This window comes from Mastigoproctus giganteus, chromosome 3 (genome assembly GCF_048544385.1).
Source record: "Mastigoproctus giganteus isolate SK-2022 chromosome 3, ASM4854438v1, whole genome shotgun sequence".
Classification (NCBI taxonomy): domain Eukaryota; kingdom Metazoa; phylum Arthropoda; class Arachnida; order Uropygi; family Thelyphonidae; genus Mastigoproctus; species Mastigoproctus giganteus.
The window spans coordinates 114,133,258-114,153,121 of record NC_143577.1 but is presented as its reverse complement, the minus strand read 5'-3'; the positions used below and the strand labels follow the sequence as shown (position 1 = coordinate 114,153,121).

The window sequence follows — 19,864 nt, the reverse complement described above, 5'->3', positions numbered from 1 at the left end:
AAGTAACCTTTCCAAAAAGAAACGAAGGTACCTGTTTTCTTGTATATAGAACTAACCTACATTACACACTAACCTCATCACTTGGTGACTGGTGGTGCCACTGCTGCCTCCACATGGCAGGGACGGTAACTTGGGGGGGGGGTTATCCTCCAGGGCTAAAAAGAGCAGCTATGGATTATGCTCTGCTTATGACCTGAATTAAACCAAACATGACACATTACATTCTAAGAGACTACTTAAAAGCCAGAATCAGCTGGAATATCCAACATTCCTTATATTACAGTCTCTTTCATCCAAACTTATGAGTGCCCTTTCACCGTTTCTAATTCAGAAATGTTTAGAAAGTGTGGCCAAAAATGGTAAAAAGACTCCGATCTTGAGATCTACTAGTTGAAACAGCTAAGCATCAGCATTCCCAGGCCCTACTGAAAATATCAACTTTTGGCAGAATACCTATATAGGCCATCCCACCTCATGCTACATTAAATAGTTCCAAAGGAGTATTTGCTGGTTGAAGAACTAAAAGATCAGAAAGTCATTGAAGTCACAAATAATGATTAAAAAAGATTAACTTTTTCTCACTAGAAACATTATTCTAACATTTGGTACACCAACCTTAACATCATGTGTGAAAGCCAGATACCTTAATTGCTGCGTACGTCCCTATGTTCTGAACCCATTCAGATGTTTCAAGTGTCAAAAATTTGGACACTCGCAAACAGTATGTCGAGGGGACACTGTCTATGTAAACTGCAGCTCCAGAGCCATACACAAATGGACTGCATTGTAGAAACAGCACAATGCCCATCAACATGCCAAAAGTTATATATGCTGCAGCAACCCAGACGGCAGTACCCCCATCCATCCCAGTTGCTGATTGGGCTTGATCAGTGCTATCATCCTCACAGCAGCCATCTATAGAACAATGTAAAGTGACTTGTGTTAGGAGTACTGCACTAACAGTCCCACCAACTGCTTCTGATATTGTGCCAGAAACTGTAAAACTGAAAGCATCAGCCCCAAACATGGCAATCCAACCAGGCTCAGCAAATATGGATATCGATGCTGGTACCCTGCAGGATAAGCTGATCTTAGATTTACATGCAGAAGATGACATGAACATTGGACACCTTACCTTTCCAGAAAAGAAAGGATGAAACTAGATCAATACAAACAGGCTCTATAAAAAATAGAAAGAACCATACATAATCTCTAAAACTAAATAATGCAGAACATAATGTAATTATACAGTGAAAGTGTAGAGGTCTGTGAAGCATCATTTTTGATATTTATGATATAATTAGACGGCACAGTCCAATAAGCATCTTCCTGCAGGAAACCAATCTAATCCCACAGGTGACTCCAGTTATTAAAAACTATATTAACCATCAACAAGACAGAAACATTACTAACTCAACAAGAGGAGGCTACCTACTTGTTGTCAACAAGTATGGCTACATACTTGTTGACAACAAGGTTCCTACGAAACTGATCCATTTGCGGACCATATTAGGGGCTGTAGTGGTACATATTGTTTTGAGTTTTATGCTAACTGTAGTCTCTGTATACATTTCCCCAAACAAAGAATTTGTTGTGAAAGAACTAGAGGATCTTATAAAGCAGCCTCCAACTCCGTTCATCATGCTAGCGAACTTCAATGTTTTTTTTTTTTTGAAAACCCCAAACACGAGAGGTATTCGAACCGATAGTACTTAGTACCGTGCTTGGGTTGGGGGTTCAGAAGATGAGAGAAGATATTTTTTTACATTAGACTTGAACTTCTGTAGACTGCAATTTTCAGGAAAGACATATGAAGAAAGGTTGTTCCAGAAAACAGCAGTTGAATGAATAAATGAGGAAAATGAAAAGTTGGTTTTGTGAGTTTGAAGTTGGACAGTAAATGGATGTTGGCTGATGGCGGCACGTGTTTGGACTGTTTTGAAAGAGAGAGCGGGAATTATAAAAGCCAATTCAGAAGAACACTGCCCATGGAAGTATCTGTAGAAAAGGCATGCAGCAGAAACAGTACGTCTATGAGATAGCAAGTGGAGAGACTCTGTTAAAGAGGAGTCATTTATTAACCTAACTGCCTGCTTCTGAATGGAATCTAGAAGCCTGAGAGAGGTTTTGGGGGCACCGACCCAGGTGTGGGAACAATATTCCATGGTAGGGTGGATTTGAGATTTGTACAGAGTGAACGGCTGTTTGGAAGAAAAGTAACGCCAAGAGCAAAAGAGAAAACCAAGTTTTTTAGATGCAGAGGAAGCAATATTTGTCATGTGCTTGTGCCAAGAGAGATTGGAAGTCAGGTTAATTCCCAAAAGAGATATATAAACTTGCCTAGAAATCATAGCGTCACCAAAGATAAGCACAGGAGCAGAAGAATCCTTTTTGCGAGATATAAGACAAGACTGAGTTTTAGAAGGATTGGAATCAACTAAGTTGTCTTTGTCCCACTGGAGAATTGCCTGGAGATCGGCATTTAAGGCATTAACGGATATTCAAGAAGTTGAAGCTGATTGAGCAGGGCAAGGTTTCTCAAAATGGAAAGTGGAATGCAATGTGCTGTCATCAGCAAAACTGTGGATAGGATTTCCAGTCAGTGGAAGAAGGTCATTAATACACAAGATGGAAAAGAGTGGCGGAAAGAACTGAACCTTGGGGGGCCACCAATATTAGTGGAGAAGTTAGAAGACAGAGAGCCATCTACCATCAACCTCAGTGAGCGATCAGAGAGAAAACTGGAAAACCAATTACAAAAAACAGTTGGCAAACCATAAGATGGAAGCTTGTTTAGAAGACCTTTATGCCAAACACGATCGAAAGCCTTTGAGATGTCAAGAGCAACTGCTGGTGATTTACCAAACTTTTCCATTGAATTTGTCCATAAGTGGGTAACATAAGCCAGAATATCACCAGTGGAGCGACACTGACGGAATCCATACAGGCGATCGTTGATCAAAAGTAAGGTTTCTAGGTAGTTTAAGAGTTGACAGTTAATTGATTTCTCTATTACTTTAGAGAGAGTAGAAGTAATTGCAATGGGACAATAATTGGATGGGAGGGACTTGTCTCCCATTTTAGGAACTGGCTGGATATGAGCAAATTTCCAAGCAGAAGGAAACTTTCACTTTCTTATTCCTTTGGAATAAGAAAGTGAAAAAAGGTGTCAAAGAACAGGAGTAAGTTCAGGAACACAGGTTTTGAGGACAAGTAAAGAAATGCAATCAGAACCTGGAGCTTTCTTAGCATCGAGATTTGTCAAAATCCTTCTGACATCCTTTTCACGTCAGACCACAGGAGGCATTGAATGGAACGTGTTGGGAATGGTGGGAGGTGTTTTACCAAGATACATGAGTTGGGATGCTAGCAGGTCAGCTTTACCCTTGGCCGAAGTGACAACGGAACCATCTGGATTTGACAGAGGTGGGAGCAGAGATGGGCAAAAGTTGCGGACCATAACTTTGGCAAGAGACCAGAATGCTCGGCTACCTTTACAGCAAGAAGCAAGTTTTCTACTCTTAGTCTGTTCAAAATCTAGTTTGGACTGATTAATGACTACTTTACAATTGTTGCGAGCTTTGGTATAGGCTGAAAATGAAACTGAAGAATTGGAAAGAAGCCAATTACGATATGCTTTGTTTGTTTGTTATTTGTTTTTTAGGAGCATTAGCAACTAAGGCCATATTGCTCCGGGGATATGCATTGGTAATTCCCTGACCTTTCCGCATCCTCCGTATTTGGTGGGCACAGGCTCGAACCCCGGTCTAATTAAGAAGCATGTGCTACACACTGCTGCTCCTGCCCACCTGGCTACGGAGGCTTACGATATGCAACATTCTTCTCTTGAACAGCCTTAGCACATTAATCAGAAAACCAAGGTTTAGATAAAGGACAAGATTTTAAAGTGGAGTGTGGAATAAAGGATTCCATTCCTAGAAGAATAATTTCACTGACACGATCTGAGCAAAGGTTGACATCAGAAGTTTTGAAACAGCAGTCCGACCAAGGAAATCTCGCAGGGCATCCCATTTTGCATTCTTGTAATGCCAAACAAAACGAGGTTGGGAATAGCCATGAGATAAAGGCTCCATTGGAGAAGAGACAATCACCAAGTTGTAAACTGAGGTATGTAAAGGACCAATCACTTCAACTGTGTACAAAGAAGGTTTATTGGTGAGAAAAATATCAAGCATGTTGGCTGTATGGTTAAGATTGTCCGGTATACTTGTAGGTAAATGAACAATCTGTGCAAGGTCATTAAAAATTTTAAAAGCCTCGGCATCTCGATCTAACACAGAGATACTAAATTATCGTAAAGGATTAAAAGTTTTACAGATAAATGGACAGCGGTCTCGTGCTGTAGCTGACGAAATTAGAGTTGCTGCTTTTGAGGGAAAGTTTGACTTATTGTGCATACAGGAGCCTTATTATACGGCCCAAGTGGGAGGACTTGTATATAAGATTGTGGGATATCCGTTATCATGCAGAGTTCTTGCTGCTTCGGATGCTCCTCCAAAGTCTGCAATTGTGGTCCTAAATCGGGATATTGTGTTGACTGTCATTACTAGTGAATGTTCTGCAGATATTGCGTGTGCACTGGTGGCGTTGAAGGACTTTTCTTTTTGTTTGATTTCTGCGTACTGTTCTCCTTCGGCGGACTTATCAGTTTGTTTGTATCATTTGGATAGCATTTGCTCGAGGTATGCTGAAGGTGGATTGGTATTGGCGGCGGATTTGAATGCTAAATCTCATTTTTGGCATAGCGGTGTTGTTGATTCACGTGGATCTCTTTTTGAGGATTTGATTCTATCACATAATTTAAGTGTGCAGAATTTGCCTGATAAGCCTTTTACTTATTCTACCTGTCATGGACAGTCTAATATAGATACGACTGTTGTTTCTTCTGGGTATGCTAAGAGAATATTGAATTGGGATGTGCAATCTGATTTGATCAACAGCGATCATAACGCTATTACTTTTTATATTGCTCCTAACCCTATGAAGAGGGATTTTGGTATTGGAAATTTGAGAAGATTTTCTATGGAAAGAGTTAAATGGGATAAATTTGGGAATTATTTAAAATCGGTATATAATGAAGATTTTGTTTTATCTTTAAATTACTTGAATGCGGAAGAGTTGGTTGCTCACGTTGAATATCACTTATTCCAAGCTATGCTACATTGTGCTAAAAGAAAACAGTCTAAAGTGGTCCCGGTACCTTGGTGGTCTATAGAATTGTCTGCTTTGAGGGGCCAGGGTGATGAGGGCTAGAAAATTGTTGCAGCGAGGTAGGCATTTGTCTAGACAGGATGTAGAGTTGCTTACTGAAAATTTTCGTTCCTTAAGACGACAGTATCACAGTAAAATTGCTCGCGCCAAGATGGAATGTTGGCAGAAATTGGTAAAGGAGGTGGGTAATTCAGACCCTTGGGGTCTGATTTACAGATTATCACGGGATAAATTTGTCCATGGTGAAGTCTACAATACTGTGGTGACACACAGGGTAGAGACTGAGGATTGGTATAGTACTGTTCAGCGGATAGTTGGGGAGCTTTTTCCTGACGATGTGCCAAAATTGGATACAGATGATCAGGCTAGAATACGTCGAAATAACTTGGAATATGTCGGCTCGTCGGAGATAGGTTTGTTTTCGAGGTTGGAGCTTGGTATAGCTATTGAGAGGTTGAACACTAAAAAATGTCCAGGATTGGATTTGATTGAAAACAAAATACTATTGAAGTCTTTTGAGATTTGTCCAGATGTTTTGTTAAATATGTTTAATAAATGTTTGCTGGAGCGAGTATTCCCTAGATCGTGGAAGGTGGCTCTTCTCAAGATTTTACATAAGCCGGGTAAGTCTCGTGGGAGTCCTCGAGCTTACAGACCGATTTCGCTTCTGTCTAACTTGGGTAAGCTGTTTGAAAGGTTATTGCTTCCTAGAATAATTGAGGTTTTGACTGCCGGTCATGCTATGTCGGATTTTCAGTTTGGCTTTAAGAAGGGTCATTCAACCGAGGAGGCGATACAGAAATTGATTAATTATGTGAAGTCTTCTCCTGAGAAGTATGTTTTGGTAGTCTTTGTAGATTTTGAGGGTGCTTTTGACACTGTGTGGTGGGAGAGCGTTTTGAATGTTTTGAGAAGGTCTGATTGTGATAGTAACCTATATGGAGTTATACGTTCATACTTTAGTGACAGACTGGTGAAAGTATGTGCAGGGCACTTGATGTTCAGTAAATATGTAGGTCGTGGATGTCCACAGGGTCCAATATTTTGGAATGCCGTTCTGGACCAGTGGTTAAATAAGTCTCAAGCTATAAATTGCATACAAGTGGCATATGCTGACGATTTGATTGTGGGGGTCCCAGGTGGGTCTATAACCGTGCTGGAGCACAGAATACAGGAAGTCCTGGAGGATCTCTCTAATTGGGCTACATTGAACAGATTGAAAATTTCATCTACTAAAACCAAATTCATGGTGTTCAAAAACCATTTTGATTATCACCGCCCACCCAGAGTTGTGTTGGATGGGAAAAAAATTCCCTTTGTGTCTAATATCAAGTATTTAGGAGTTATTATGGACGACAGGATGGGTTTTCACCTGCACGTTTCACATCTTAACGATAAAATAAAGAAGTTTATATGTTCAGTTATAAGAATTTCTAGGCGAGAGTGGGGACTCAGCAAAACAACTATGAGTTTGTATTACAAAACGATCTTTCTACCAGTTATCGCCTATGCTGCTGGCGTGTGGCTGGAGGCTGTGCTTAAGATCAGGACTCAACGTAAGTTAATGTCGCTGCAGCGATCAATGATGCTGACCTATTTGAATGCGCCAAGGACTGTGTCTACGGCTGCGCTACAAGTGATAGCTGGCTTGTTACCTCTGGATTTATACGTGGTATACCGAGGAATGATGTACGCGATGAGGAAGGGTATCCCTGCCCAATATCTAGGGTTGTCTTTAAATCTGACGGCTACAGTTAAGGAGGAGAAACTTCGTATTTGGACTGGTTTGGTTGGAATATGGAGAGCCAGATGGAGTTCTTCCCAGGTGGGAGCGATAACTAGAAAGATTATTCCAGTGGCAGATTTTGCTATCTCTAAGAAAGTGTCGTCATGGTTTTGCCCCACTATGTATATATACCAGTTTTCTGCTGACAGGACACGGTTCGATCCGGGATAAATTGCACTCTAGAGGATTGGAGCCAGATCCATGGTGTTCTTGTGGAGCGGTAGAGACTTGGCAACACATACTATTTTCTTGTCCTTACTATAAAGTAGAAAGGCATCTTTTGAAAGAACAAATATCTAATTTTGATGAAGATAATGTGCATACATTGGTGCAAGGAGTTGACAACTTTCCGGCCTTACAGGTGTTCGCAAATACTGTGTTTTCCAGAAGATGTATAATAAGAAACTTTTCAGACATTAAACTGGCCGTATACAACCAGAATCTTCAATGATTGCATCTGGGCTTGGGAACTTCAGACCTGGAAGCCTTTGGTCGGGTCTGGGGTTCCTCGGCATGTACCACTCTAGTGGTTGTTTTTTTTTGTTTTTTTGTTCAGTTCTTGGGTTTGGGCGGCCCAAGTCTGGACAGCTGGCACTCAACAGTATTGCACTTTCTCTGTTGAGTGTTGAATTGCGCTTTGGCGCTCCAGCTTTTAATATAGTAGCAGGTCCGGCTCCTCGTGCCGGGGATGGGCATCAGATTGTAGTTGAAAAGTCCAGCTGCTTTCTGATGGCAAAGTGACCTGACATAAACAACATACTACACTCACAAACATATCTCTCGTATATATACTTTCATTCTTTCCTATACGAAAATCTATTTATTATGCACTAGATTTAGTATATGAACTTAATGTAATTTTCTCCCTCCCTTTTCTTTTCAAAATTAGGTTTTACTCTTTTTATTTCTTAGCTATCTTTTTATTTATCAGGTCCAATTTACAGATTTTCTGTTGTAAAACTATTTAGGTGGAGATGGGCTTTTGCCTGGGAACCACCCTGACACAGTATACACACACACACACACACACACACACACACACACACACACACACACACACACACACACACACACACACACACACACACACACACACACACGACCAGCTGGGTCGGTGTGACTAGAAAACAGAACCCAGCTAGCAACATGCCAACAGATGAATTTGACACAATGAGGTAGAGAGATTTTAAGCCAGAGGAGATTCCAAATTACCAATTCTCTGGCAGGGAATATCGGAACGGACATATGCACAAGTACCACCTTTGAGGCGAATGGAATAATAATTTGAGCAACTGAGATGAGCAGTAGTTGAATTAACCGATAACTGAGATTCTGTCAGAAAAAGTACATGGGGTTTAGTAGACTGCAAGTGGAAATGGACATCGTTGAGATTAGAATTAAGACCACGTATATTTGTTAAATGAACTAGGAAGTGTTTGGGAGGTTTAGATCTTTTCACAGATAAGCTTCTTCTATTAGTTTGACAATTCATGGTGTATTCAATAGTAAGAAAAAGTGGGAGGAGACATGCTGTATGAAGTAAGGAAATTTTTGCATGTGGCATACACATGGTAAGAATATACCCAGGTCCTTGACATAACGTGGCCTCGACAATGCCACCCGCATGCACACCACTTGGACTCCCTCCAGTCACTATCTAGCAGAGTAGAGTAGAAAGATTATACACTAGCTGATCCTGAACCCTCCTAAAGAGTTACCAATATGTTCGGTCCAGTGTACTAACTGGTGGCCGGTCTGCGAACACCGTGTTAAAGCTGTACCCTTTAAATGTAACGAAGATTGTATCTTGCCTTGATGTTCATCATAACCTCAAAATCATCAGTCATATTGCGTGATGGAAGAGATAGGGAAGGGTTGACCAGAATTTCGCTCTGGAGACTAAAAATAAGTTCCACCACTTCAAGTTTCCAATAAGTGGTGGTATTGCACCTGTTGATGAGTCATCTACGATCTAGTATTGCCTGGTAACACAGAGGGGCAGCATTCCTCCATGTGGTGGGGGCACCATGCCTCGACCCCTGTTTATGTTGGTTCACACCTGGGTGATCACTCACAGTGTGCTTGTGCATGGAGGTTATACCCAGGATTACTAACAGTCCCACCATCGTGAAGGTGCAAGCAGAGGATTTGGCTGTCACAGACCATCCGGACTTTGTCGAAATTGGGTCTATTTGACTTGGATGATACCCGAATATCAGTTCCATCTGCATTTTAGACTCCCAGGTAGCCAGTACAGCTTGTCTGACATGTCTGAGAGAATGTCTGTGACATCCTCAAGGTTGCATGTGTTTTCTATAGATACTGCAGGCCTGATGTAGCTTGCCGAGTGGTCTTGAGTGAGAATGCAATAGCACACGCTCTTTGAGTTCACCGAGGTTCAAGCCCGTGACTTCTAAATACAATTAATGTTTGTATTGATAATTTATTCTAACTCCACTGACCTGGTGGTCATGTCGGAGTGTGAACAAGAAAAATTTTTTCATGGGCACTCTTCTTCTGAATTGTCTTCTGTAGTTCTCACCCTCTCATCCAAACTAGTCTGAACATAACTAGCCTGAGCATATAATTTAGCAGGTGACACAGAAGCCTACGGCAGATATAAGCTAGTCTGAAATCAAGTCACAATGGAGGTTAGGCTAGCGAAGGCTGATTATGGGAAATCCTTGGCAAAGGATACAAAGAAAAACAACAAAGACTTCTTTGATTATGTAAACTCTAGAAGGAAGGGAATTAATCAGATTGGTCCACTTGATGTTAGTGGTTCAACTGTTGATGATCCTGCTTTTATAGCTGACAAACTGAATGAGTATTTTGCATCTACATTCACACATGGGGAATTCTGTAAGGAATGGGAGGACAGAAGTTTACTAAACTCTAACAGGGAGTTTAATGATTTTGCAATAATGGAGAGCAAAGTGGAGGAGAAATTGTTGAAGTTAAACATAAAAAAGACACCTGGGAGGAGTAAAAAAGGAGGTAGTGAGGGAAGTAAGCAAACCCTTGATCATAATTATGAGAACATCCTTAGATTCAGGGGAGGTTCCCATGGACGTGCTAATTTATCTCCAATTCACAAAGGGGAATTAAAGCGTGACTCAAGTAATTACAGACCTGTTAGTTTAACTTCTTTTCCGGGGAAAATAATGGAGTGACTGGTTAAAGAATTGATGCAGGATCACCTAGACAAGACTGCAGTAATACAGACACAGCATGGGTTTGTTAGGGTGAAGTCTCGTCTGACGAATTTGATTGGATACTGTGATGTGGTCACAAAGGAAATGGATGCGAAAAATAATTTTAATATCATATGCTTGGATTTCAGGAAAGTTTTGATACTGTTGCACATGGAAGACTTCTGTACAAATTGGAGCCGTATGGCATTAAGGGCAAGGTGTTGCAATGGATGAAGGGATGGTTGAGTGGGAGACAGCAGAGAGTGGTAATCAGTGGACACTGCTCTACGTGGACTAATGTCATTAATGAAGTACCCCAGGGTTTGGTGCTGGGCCTATTGTTGTTTTGTGTATTTATTAATGATATTGATGAAGTTATATCAGGCTTAATGTCCAAGATTGCAGATGATACAAAGGTTGGCAGGGTTGTTAACGACAGTAAAGACAGTATACTACTCCAACAGGATCTAGAAAAGTTATGTAGATGAGCTGAGAAGTGGCAACTGAAGTTTAATATTGACAAGTGCAAAGTACTGTGTATGGGTAACAGTAACCCAAGAGAAACATACAAACTGTGTGGTACTACTCAGGGAGGTGGAGAATGAAAAAGACCTGGAGGTAATTGTGCAGTCGGATATGAAGTTCATTGCAGACAGGCTGTAAGAGCAGCTCATGGAGTTTTGTCAATGATATATAGGAATTTTGCTAGCAGAGAGAAGGAGGGGATTATACCTTTGTATAAGGCAATGGTCTGCCCACACCTTGAGTATGGCATACAGGTCTGGAGGCCCCATTTTAGGAAGGATATAGAATTGCTAGGAGTGCAGAGAAGGGCAACAAGATTGGTGAGAGAAACAAAAGGGGTTCCCTTACCAGGGGAGACTTTAATTCTGTCAGTTGGAGCATCTGGAGACTAGGCACCTGCGAGGTGATCTGATTGAGGTGTACAAGGCCTTGAATGGTTTGAGCAGGCTCAATGCTGATGGGATACTTCCACTTGTTGAGATTAAGAACCTGAGGGGGCATAGATTCAAATTGAGGAAAGACAGTTGTAGAATAGATGTGTGGAAATTTGCCTTTAGCCAGCAGATAGTTGATTGATGGAACAGACTTCAAATTCTATTTCAATTCTATATCCTTCCTGCTGTGGAAGTTGATAGGGTAATTAAATTTAAGGCTGAACTAGACAAACATTTGGACTGACCAGATGGGTGAAATGGGAAGGGTTTTTTTGGCTGATGCTCTATAAGCTTGCTTTGTTGCCTCATATGCCTCAACTAATGCTAATATGCCACAACCAGTCAACATCCATTTACTGTCCAACTTTAAACTCGCAGAACCAACTTTTCTTCTTCCTCGTTTGTCTTTTCAAATTCAGCTTCCTGGAAAAACCTTCCTTCACATTTTATTGCTTTAAAATTACTTCTTCTTCTTTATCTTCGCCTTCTTCCCACGTTTATATGGGGTCAGCATTTCCGTCCTTAATTCTTTTCCTCCATTCCTCCCTATCCTGGGCTTCCTCTCTCTTTTAAATCCTCTGCCACCTTGTCCTTCCATCTCAGCTTAGGTCTCCCCCTCTTCCCTATCACCTCCAACTTTTAGCACCTCTTCCCCACATACTCCTCACTTCTTCGTTCCACACGTCCAAGCTGTTCCCAGGGTCGGCCCGAACAAAAGCGGGGCCTGGTGCAAAGTTTACTTGCGGGGCCTTGATACAAATTTCGTACAACAAAATAATTTATTGCATTTCGATATTTATTACATTGCACAAATTGGGTTAGTTAAGGATTACACGAAAATGATAAATAATTAAATTATTTTAATAAAATTAACATTTCAATCGCAAAAAAATCTTTAATAAATCAAATAAGAAAAATAATTGCTTCATATATATATAAATTACAATTTTGTATGCGACTTAATCGAATAAGGTCACAATATGTGATTTTTGTTTCATTTTATTATTTCATTGATAATATCATCATAATTTAGTTTTTTGGCTAAGGAGGTAAATCGTTCTTAACTAATGCTAGATCTCAAGTAATTTTTTATTTTCAACCTTGAGAAAGATCTTTCTGCAGATGCGACGGTAATTGGTAAGGTTAATATAATTTTCGGAACAGTAACAAAATTTGGATGCAATTCGGGTAATATTGTAAAATTGTGATCCTGGAAGGCAAAACTCGACGACAAATTTTGATTTCATTAAATAAATCAATGCAATCAATATCGTCTTGCAAGGTTGCATTTAAGAAGATCGTTTTCAGTCAGTTTTTGAATATTATCCGAATTATATAAAAAACCATGTGATGTCTCATGTTCGTGATAAATTTCGAATCTTTTCTTAAAAGAAATAATCGCACTATCGATTACGACTAGAAAATATTGAATTCTGAAATATTCTTCGCCTGATGAAATAGGCTGATCGGTTCCTTCATAACAAAATTGCTTTGTTTTTCGTCCAGTTCTTTGATTCTTAAATTCAGATGTCACTTGTAATTCTTCAGCTATTTCCTTTGCAGTTATTAAAGAAGATTTGAATCCCGATTCACGATACTGTTCAAAAAAATTTAAAAGGCCTTTTAAATGTGAATTTGCGGTACCGATATCTATATTTGAATTTTGAAATATCTCACTCACAATATTTACTTCATTCAGTATGTCATACCAAATGACCAAACTTAATAAAAATTCAAATGAAGTAAGTTTATTTTCGATTGATTGGATTTCGTTTTCATAAAGGTATTTCAAAGCTAGAGAAAATTGTGGTACTTGGTATCTCACAGATTTCACACTTTCGAGGCGACATTCCCACCTCGTTTCTGACAGTTGTTTTGGAGTAAGATGCTTGACATGCTCTTTTAATATATCCCAGCGTATCACAGAACTTGCAAAAATATTATATATGCTTTCTAAAGTCCCAAAAAATGAATTTGCAAGAGGATGATTATGAAATGTCTCCAAGAACTAAATTCAAATTATGAGTTCCGCAGGGCATATACTGTGCTTTGGAATTCTTTTGCAGGATAAGTGCTTGCACGCCTTTATATAAACCTCTCATATGAGCTCCGTTATCGTACCCCTGTCCTCGACAGTTCCCTAAATCTAATTCCTCCTTTTCTAATATGCTTTCAATTTTGGCTGATTACCCTTTTACTGTTTTAAAACAAATAAATCTTTCTTGTATACTCACATCACTTTCAGAGTTATCTACATTAACATATCTTAAAATAACAGGTAATTGTTCTTGATGGCTTACGTCTGGAGTGCAATCTAATAAAATTGTGAAATACTTAGCTTTCTTAACTGTATTTATTATTTCCTTTCCAACTTTTTTAGCCAAAGCAGAAATCAGTTCATCTTGTATTCTATGAGATAAATAGGAAAGCGATGCTGATTCTAAGCACCGATCCAAATGTTGTTTCATGATTGGGTCAAATCTTGCAAGTAATTTTACGAGACCTAAGAAATTACCATTGTGCGGTTTATATAAAGCATCGCTACTGGCCCTGAACGCCAAATCATGCTCTGATAAATATAAAATTGCAGCCACTATTCGTTCACAAACACATTTTAAACGCTGTGTTTCGTTTTTAATTATTTTTTTCATGTTCTTTGTCAATAGTGTTTCCAAGTTTCAAATTCTTTTCAAGATGCAACAATTTGTACATAGCTTGTAAATGATATTCTGATCTTTCGTGACTTTGTAATCGCGAACTTAACTGTACCCAGTCGTTAAGTCCAGTTAAACGCAGAGAAGTGGTATTTGAAGAGAATAACTTACACGCATAACTAACACAATGTGCATCTTTGTACTTTGAGTAGAGTAACCACCTTTGTTCTTGACATTCCCCATTCGTTAATTTTCTTAAATAATAATTTTCAGAAAAACTTCTGTGATTTTTATCTTTCGAAAAATCATAGTTTTTTACTTGTGTCACGCCATTTTGTATGATAGCCATTCTGAATTTATCAATTTCAGGCCAAGTACCAGGATCATTGATTATATATACACTTTCTTCGTGCATCTCTGTCTCTACTGCGAAATGTTGCGAAATAGATACGAATATGTTATTTATTTTCACACCTCGTGAATCGCGATAAAAACGTACGATGTAAGATCAGCTGTCATATATTCGTATTTGTGAGGGGGAATATTTATTCAATAATTTCAAATGAAACTCCAATAAATTATTATATAATTATTATTTTTATTTGTAAGGAGAGATATTTTAAATATATTTGAAAGAAAATATATTTTCTGTGTTCTTTGGAGAATTCTTGGCGGGCTTTCAGATAATGTTAACATGATTATTGACATTTTATTTCTTATGTATATTATTTTATGGCGATGTCGCTAGATTTTGCGACAGTATTTAAAAAAAAAAAAAAAATGAAACCATTTTTATTTTGCAAAATCAGTCAGCAGCGCGGGGCCTTGTGCGCTCGCACCGTTCGCGCCCCCCTCGGGCCGGCTCTGGCTGTTCCTCTCCTATTTCCATCTCCTGCCTTATCCTTCCTTCCACAATTCTTTCCCAGATCTTCGAGTGAGACATTAACTTTATTCCCCTGTGGTTCCCACATTCCTGCACATCCCCCTTTCCTTTATAGATTGACACAAGTATACTTTCCCTCCACTCATCGGGTATCCTCTCCTGCTGCCACAGTTTTTCCATAAAGTCCATAGGATATCGATCCCTTCCTCTCCCAGACTTCTCCTTACCTCTACTGGTATCTGATCAGCACCTACTGCTTTCCCCCCCCTCTTCATTTTTCTGAGTGCTCTTTCCACTTCTTTCCTGCTTATGCCTTCCACTACTCTTTCATTCGTCTCTCCATCCTTGCATAGTCCTCTTGGGTTTTCCTCATTTAGTAACTTCTTAAAATAGTCTCTCCACCTTTCCTTAACTTTCTCCTTGTCCTGTATAACCACTCCCCTCTCATCTTTAATATGTTTTATTGATGAAAGTCCTTTGATTGATGCCTTGTCTCTCGCTTTGGCTATTCTCATCAATTGCCTATCTCCATCTTTCCTTTCCAGTTCCCCATAGGCCTCATCCACTGCCCTCGCCTTTGCTATTGGCACAGCCCTTTTTGCCTCCTTATTTGCTAATTTATATGCGTCTTTATCTTCCTGGCTACCTGTTGAATCCCATCTTTTCTTCTCCTTTTGTTTTATCACTGCCTGCACTTCCTCATTCCACCACCAGGCCTCCTTTCCTGATGTTTTTCCCAACAACTCTTCTCCAACTTTCCTTATGGTACAACTATTTAACTTCCACCACTCTTGTACGTCTTCCGATAACTTTATTCCTTTTAGCACCTTTTTCCTAAACTCCTTCTTCAAACTCTCCTCTTTCAATCTCCACCATTTTATCCTTTTCTCCCCGTCTTGAATATTTCCTACTTTTGTCCACTGCAACCTCCCAATCGACCACGAGCAATCTATGTTGTGCGGACACACTTTCTCCATTTATCACCTTGCTGTTCCTCATTTCCTTTAGATGCCTCCTATGGCACATGATATAGTCAATCTGGCTTGTCCTTTCCCCACTCTTGTATGTTATCAGCTGGCTTTCTTTCTTTTCAAAGTAGGTGTTAATTATCACCAGGTCGAATGCCATTGCGTGTTCTACTATCCTCCCCCCTTCTCTATTTCTTTCCCCAAATCTCCACCTTCCATACACTCTTCCTTCCTCTCTCTGGCTTCTTCCTAAATGTCCATTTAAATCATCCCCAACAATCAGCCTCTCCTTCTCAGGTATTGCCATGACCACTTGATCCATTTCCATCCAAAAACTGTCCTTTTCTTCTTCCCCGCATCCTACTTGAAGGGCATACGCACATACTATTATCACTCCTTCTGTTAACCTCACACACTCCATATTTTAACTCCTTATCAACTACAATACCTACTCCATTTCTTCCTCTCTCATCCGCTCCCCTAAAGAACAACTTGTACCCTTCACCGAGCTCTTTTGCTTTATTTCCCTTCCACCTTGTCTCTTGTAGGCATAGGATCTTCACTCTTCTTCTTTGTATCAAATCCACAATCTCTCTACTCTTTCCATTCATCGTCCCAATGTTCAGTGTTCCTATTCTAATACTTTTCATCCTCTTCTTCTCTTGCTGGACTAACTTCTTTAACTGAACCCGTCCTTTGTTCGGTAGCCCTGACCCTTTTCTCACAGTTTCCGGGTGACGTGACTGTGCGTCGCTTATGGGGTACGCCCTAGCCATTCCACATCTATTTTCCGTTATTCTATCATTTTCTTTTGTTTTGGCATAGTTTTTTTTTTTTTTTTTTTTTTTTTACGGCTGGATGCTTTTCCTGACGACGCCAACCCTCACCATTTTATCTGGGCTTGGGACCGGCACCTCTTGAGGCTGGCTGGCTTTTTGCTTTAAAATTAGGCGCCTCCGTAGCCAGGTGGGAAGGAGCAGCAGCAGTGCGTAGCACACGCTTCTTGATTAGACCGGGGTTCGAGCCCGTCACCACCAAATACGGAGCATGCGGAAAGGTCAGGGAATGACCACCGCACCGGAGCAATATAGCCTTAGTTGCTAATGCTCCTAAAAACCAAATAACAACAACAACAACAGCTTTAAAATTACAATCTACAGAAATTCAAGTCTAATATCAACAAGTGTTTTCTTCTGTCTTTCCAACCATCAACCCATGCACATATACTAAGTACTATAGGTTATAACGCCTTTTGTGTTTGAGGTTTTGTAAAAAAAAAAAGAAAGAAAAAGAAGAAAAAGGCGAACTACAGGAACTAGAACTGATGGGATTGCATCAACAAAACTGCTTTAAAACTTAATTTCGAGGCATCAATGTGCCATTCATTAGGATTATGTTCAGTACCCAGTTCATTTAAAAGACCAGTAGTATCTTTAAAAAAACATATGCCATCTTCTATAATGAAATATTTTGAAAACTTTGTGACATTTTAGATATAATTTTATATCAATTTTTCTAATTTTATATAATTTTAGTTCCAGCATGAGGCTTCTGATACAGTGCATAACATTTGTGGAGGGATCTAAAAAAATTATTGATGTATAGTGTACCTTCTAATGCTGAATTCCTCAATCCCTGAAAAAGCTCCACTAATTTTTCACACGAGGCACCCTGCATAAATAATTTTTGCCATATTTCTGAATTGGTAATACAGTAAACCCTCGATTTAATGGACTAATAGTGGAGAAGGGGTGTCCGTTAAATCGAATGTAACCCGGGAGAGGGGGCATTTTTTATTGTTCTTAATGTAAAAAAAAAAAAAGCTTTAATACAATATACGGTACTGTACAATATAAAATTATGTTGCAATTTGGCTTTTGATTTACAGATATCAGAACCAGTTTGTATTTTACACCGTAAATTTCACAAACACGTGTTACTGTGATGCCTTATTCTAATTTCTCAATTAGCTCTAATTTCTGTGCCACATTTTAAGTTCACATGCTTTCTTTTAACTCCTCTATCACTTGATTCCATTTTAAATTGTAAGGATTTCAAAATTATTTAATAAATAAAGTCACAATTCAGAAATCACAGAAAAACTCTGTATACAACCTGACTGCACAATAGCTTGAAGCAGTTTAGTATCCCAAGTCACGTTCAGCTTGCAAATCACTGCCTGCGCTTATCTGTTATCTGTAATATGGGAAAACAGCTATTTGAACACGTTTTCAGAAAGAATAAAAAACAATTTTATGACCACAATTTCGTGAATTTGATTATAAAAATAAAAGTAAGTAATCATCAAAACAATCATGGAAATAGGTAATTATTATTAATTTTTAATTGATAATAACACTGAAGTTTTGTATAACCTAAAAAAAAAATTTGGTCAAGATTATCCAGTCCATTAAATCGAGGGTGTACTGTACTTTCTTTCTGCCTTTTTTATTATTTTTTTATTTTTCAGGGAAATTTGAAGGTATTTCAAATTTAATCTGTTTTGAATGAACAGTTTGCATCATTCACATAAGTAGCTCTCCGGTATTTCCCAAAAGAAAATTAATTGGAACAGTTACTTAATAGTCTTGAGATTTGAAACAGATCTAAGGTCTCCACTAGGCATTTTTACAAGATTTAACGGACTGTTCCAGTTTATTAATATTTATCTTCAGAAGTCCACAGTTTCTTTGTAAATGTTTAGAGGAGTGTGATAGTGTCTGATACAATTCAGCTGTAGAATTACCTTTACATGATGTTCAGAATCAGAAGTGCTATAGAAAACTTACCATAGGTTTGTTACAAGCTTTGTTCAGTTTGCTGAACAAGATTGTTTTCTAGAGAACAGAATCTTTTTCCACAGATTGTCAAAATGAGCATCACCATTGTGTGAATCATCCCTGAAACTGAACTTTTTTTAGTGACTGGTTGTATATCATTAGTTTTTTGCCACAGATACTGATTTAATCTAGATAGGCTTTACCCTGTACTCTGTATTATAAATATCCATTTCAAGAATCAGGTGGTTTATCTTCTGGGACAGTAGGAATATGTGAAGCAACCTTATTTGCATCTGAATGTTCTGTATCCATCTTGATTGGCTCTTTAACAGATTTGTGAATTTGTTCTGCACCACACTGAGCCTACTAAACATTTAAGCAGAACATTGACAGTTTTGCCATTTATGCCTAATGAGTGTTTCAAAAACAAAGGTTGCTAAAAGTAAAACAAACATACCACATTATAGCAGGTGGTAGAGCTAAAGCAAGAAGTGGAGAGTTAGTGAAGTACTCTGGTTTGAGAACTCTGTAGTCTTCAGTTTTATTTTTTAAATATAATATAAAATAACATGATGTAAACTACCAGAATTTTCTTATCACTCCAGTTTAGAGTCATTCAGACTGTAACTGGATTTAGTTCTGTATTTCCTACTTGTGTTATATATGATAAAAATTTATTGTACTCCGTATTTCTATTAAGGAGGAAGGCTACTGTTGATGCAGTAAAGAATGCTCATCAGAAAGCATCTGAAATGGTATCTGTCTTTGGGATGATAGTTGGAGAACCATTGCTGATTGTTGAAGAATCAAGTACCATTACAACGAGAGCTGAATCAACCAATCCAAAATATATATTACTACCTGATGCAGTTCCTCTTCGCCAACATCTTGCTGAGGCTACTGTTATTGCTGAAAGTGTAGTTACTGTGAAATTTGAAATTAAATCTAAAAGTCTTTCTTCCAAACATACATTCAAGAAAGCCAGAAAACATGACCAAAAATAAATTAATAACACTGTTTTAGATCTCTCTCTCTGTGAGCGTGCACGTGCCTATATTCAAATCAGAATTAATGTATTGCAAAATAGTAGTTGATTTATTCTTCAGGACAGGGCAATCATATATATATGATAGAAGTGCTTTAAACAACCCATTGTTATAGAAACTGTAAATAGATGTAAATATATGCAGTATACTCATCTGAATTGTTATATTTTTTGTTTGATATGTAGTATTGTTTTTTGCTGTAACATAAAAAAAAAAGTGAACTGATGTGTTCATAAATTGGCACATTCTCTTTAGTTCATAAATACTTAGAAAAATTACTTTTATGTTGGATAGTGTATTGTGGTACAATCTTAAGCTAAAATACTGTTTTTATTGTTGGTATTACAGTAGACTTTCAAAAT

The 19,864-nt window shown here is 38.7% G+C and overlaps 1 protein-coding gene across 1 annotated transcript in view; it reads left to right on the top strand.

The window, feature by feature from the left end:
* Positions 1-19,550, top strand: part of LOC150088231 (interleukin-1 receptor-associated kinase 1-binding protein 1-like) — a 59,101-nt gene extending 39,551 nt beyond the window's left edge. Inside the window, exon 3 of the mRNA XM_090370646.1 lies at positions 19,157-19,550. Within this exon, the coding sequence (XP_090226772.1) occupies positions 19,157-19,460 (304 nt within the window). The 3' untranslated portion in view covers positions 19,461-19,550. The remainder of the gene's footprint in view (positions 1-19,156) is intronic.
* Positions 19,551-19,864: the final 314 nt, after the last annotated feature.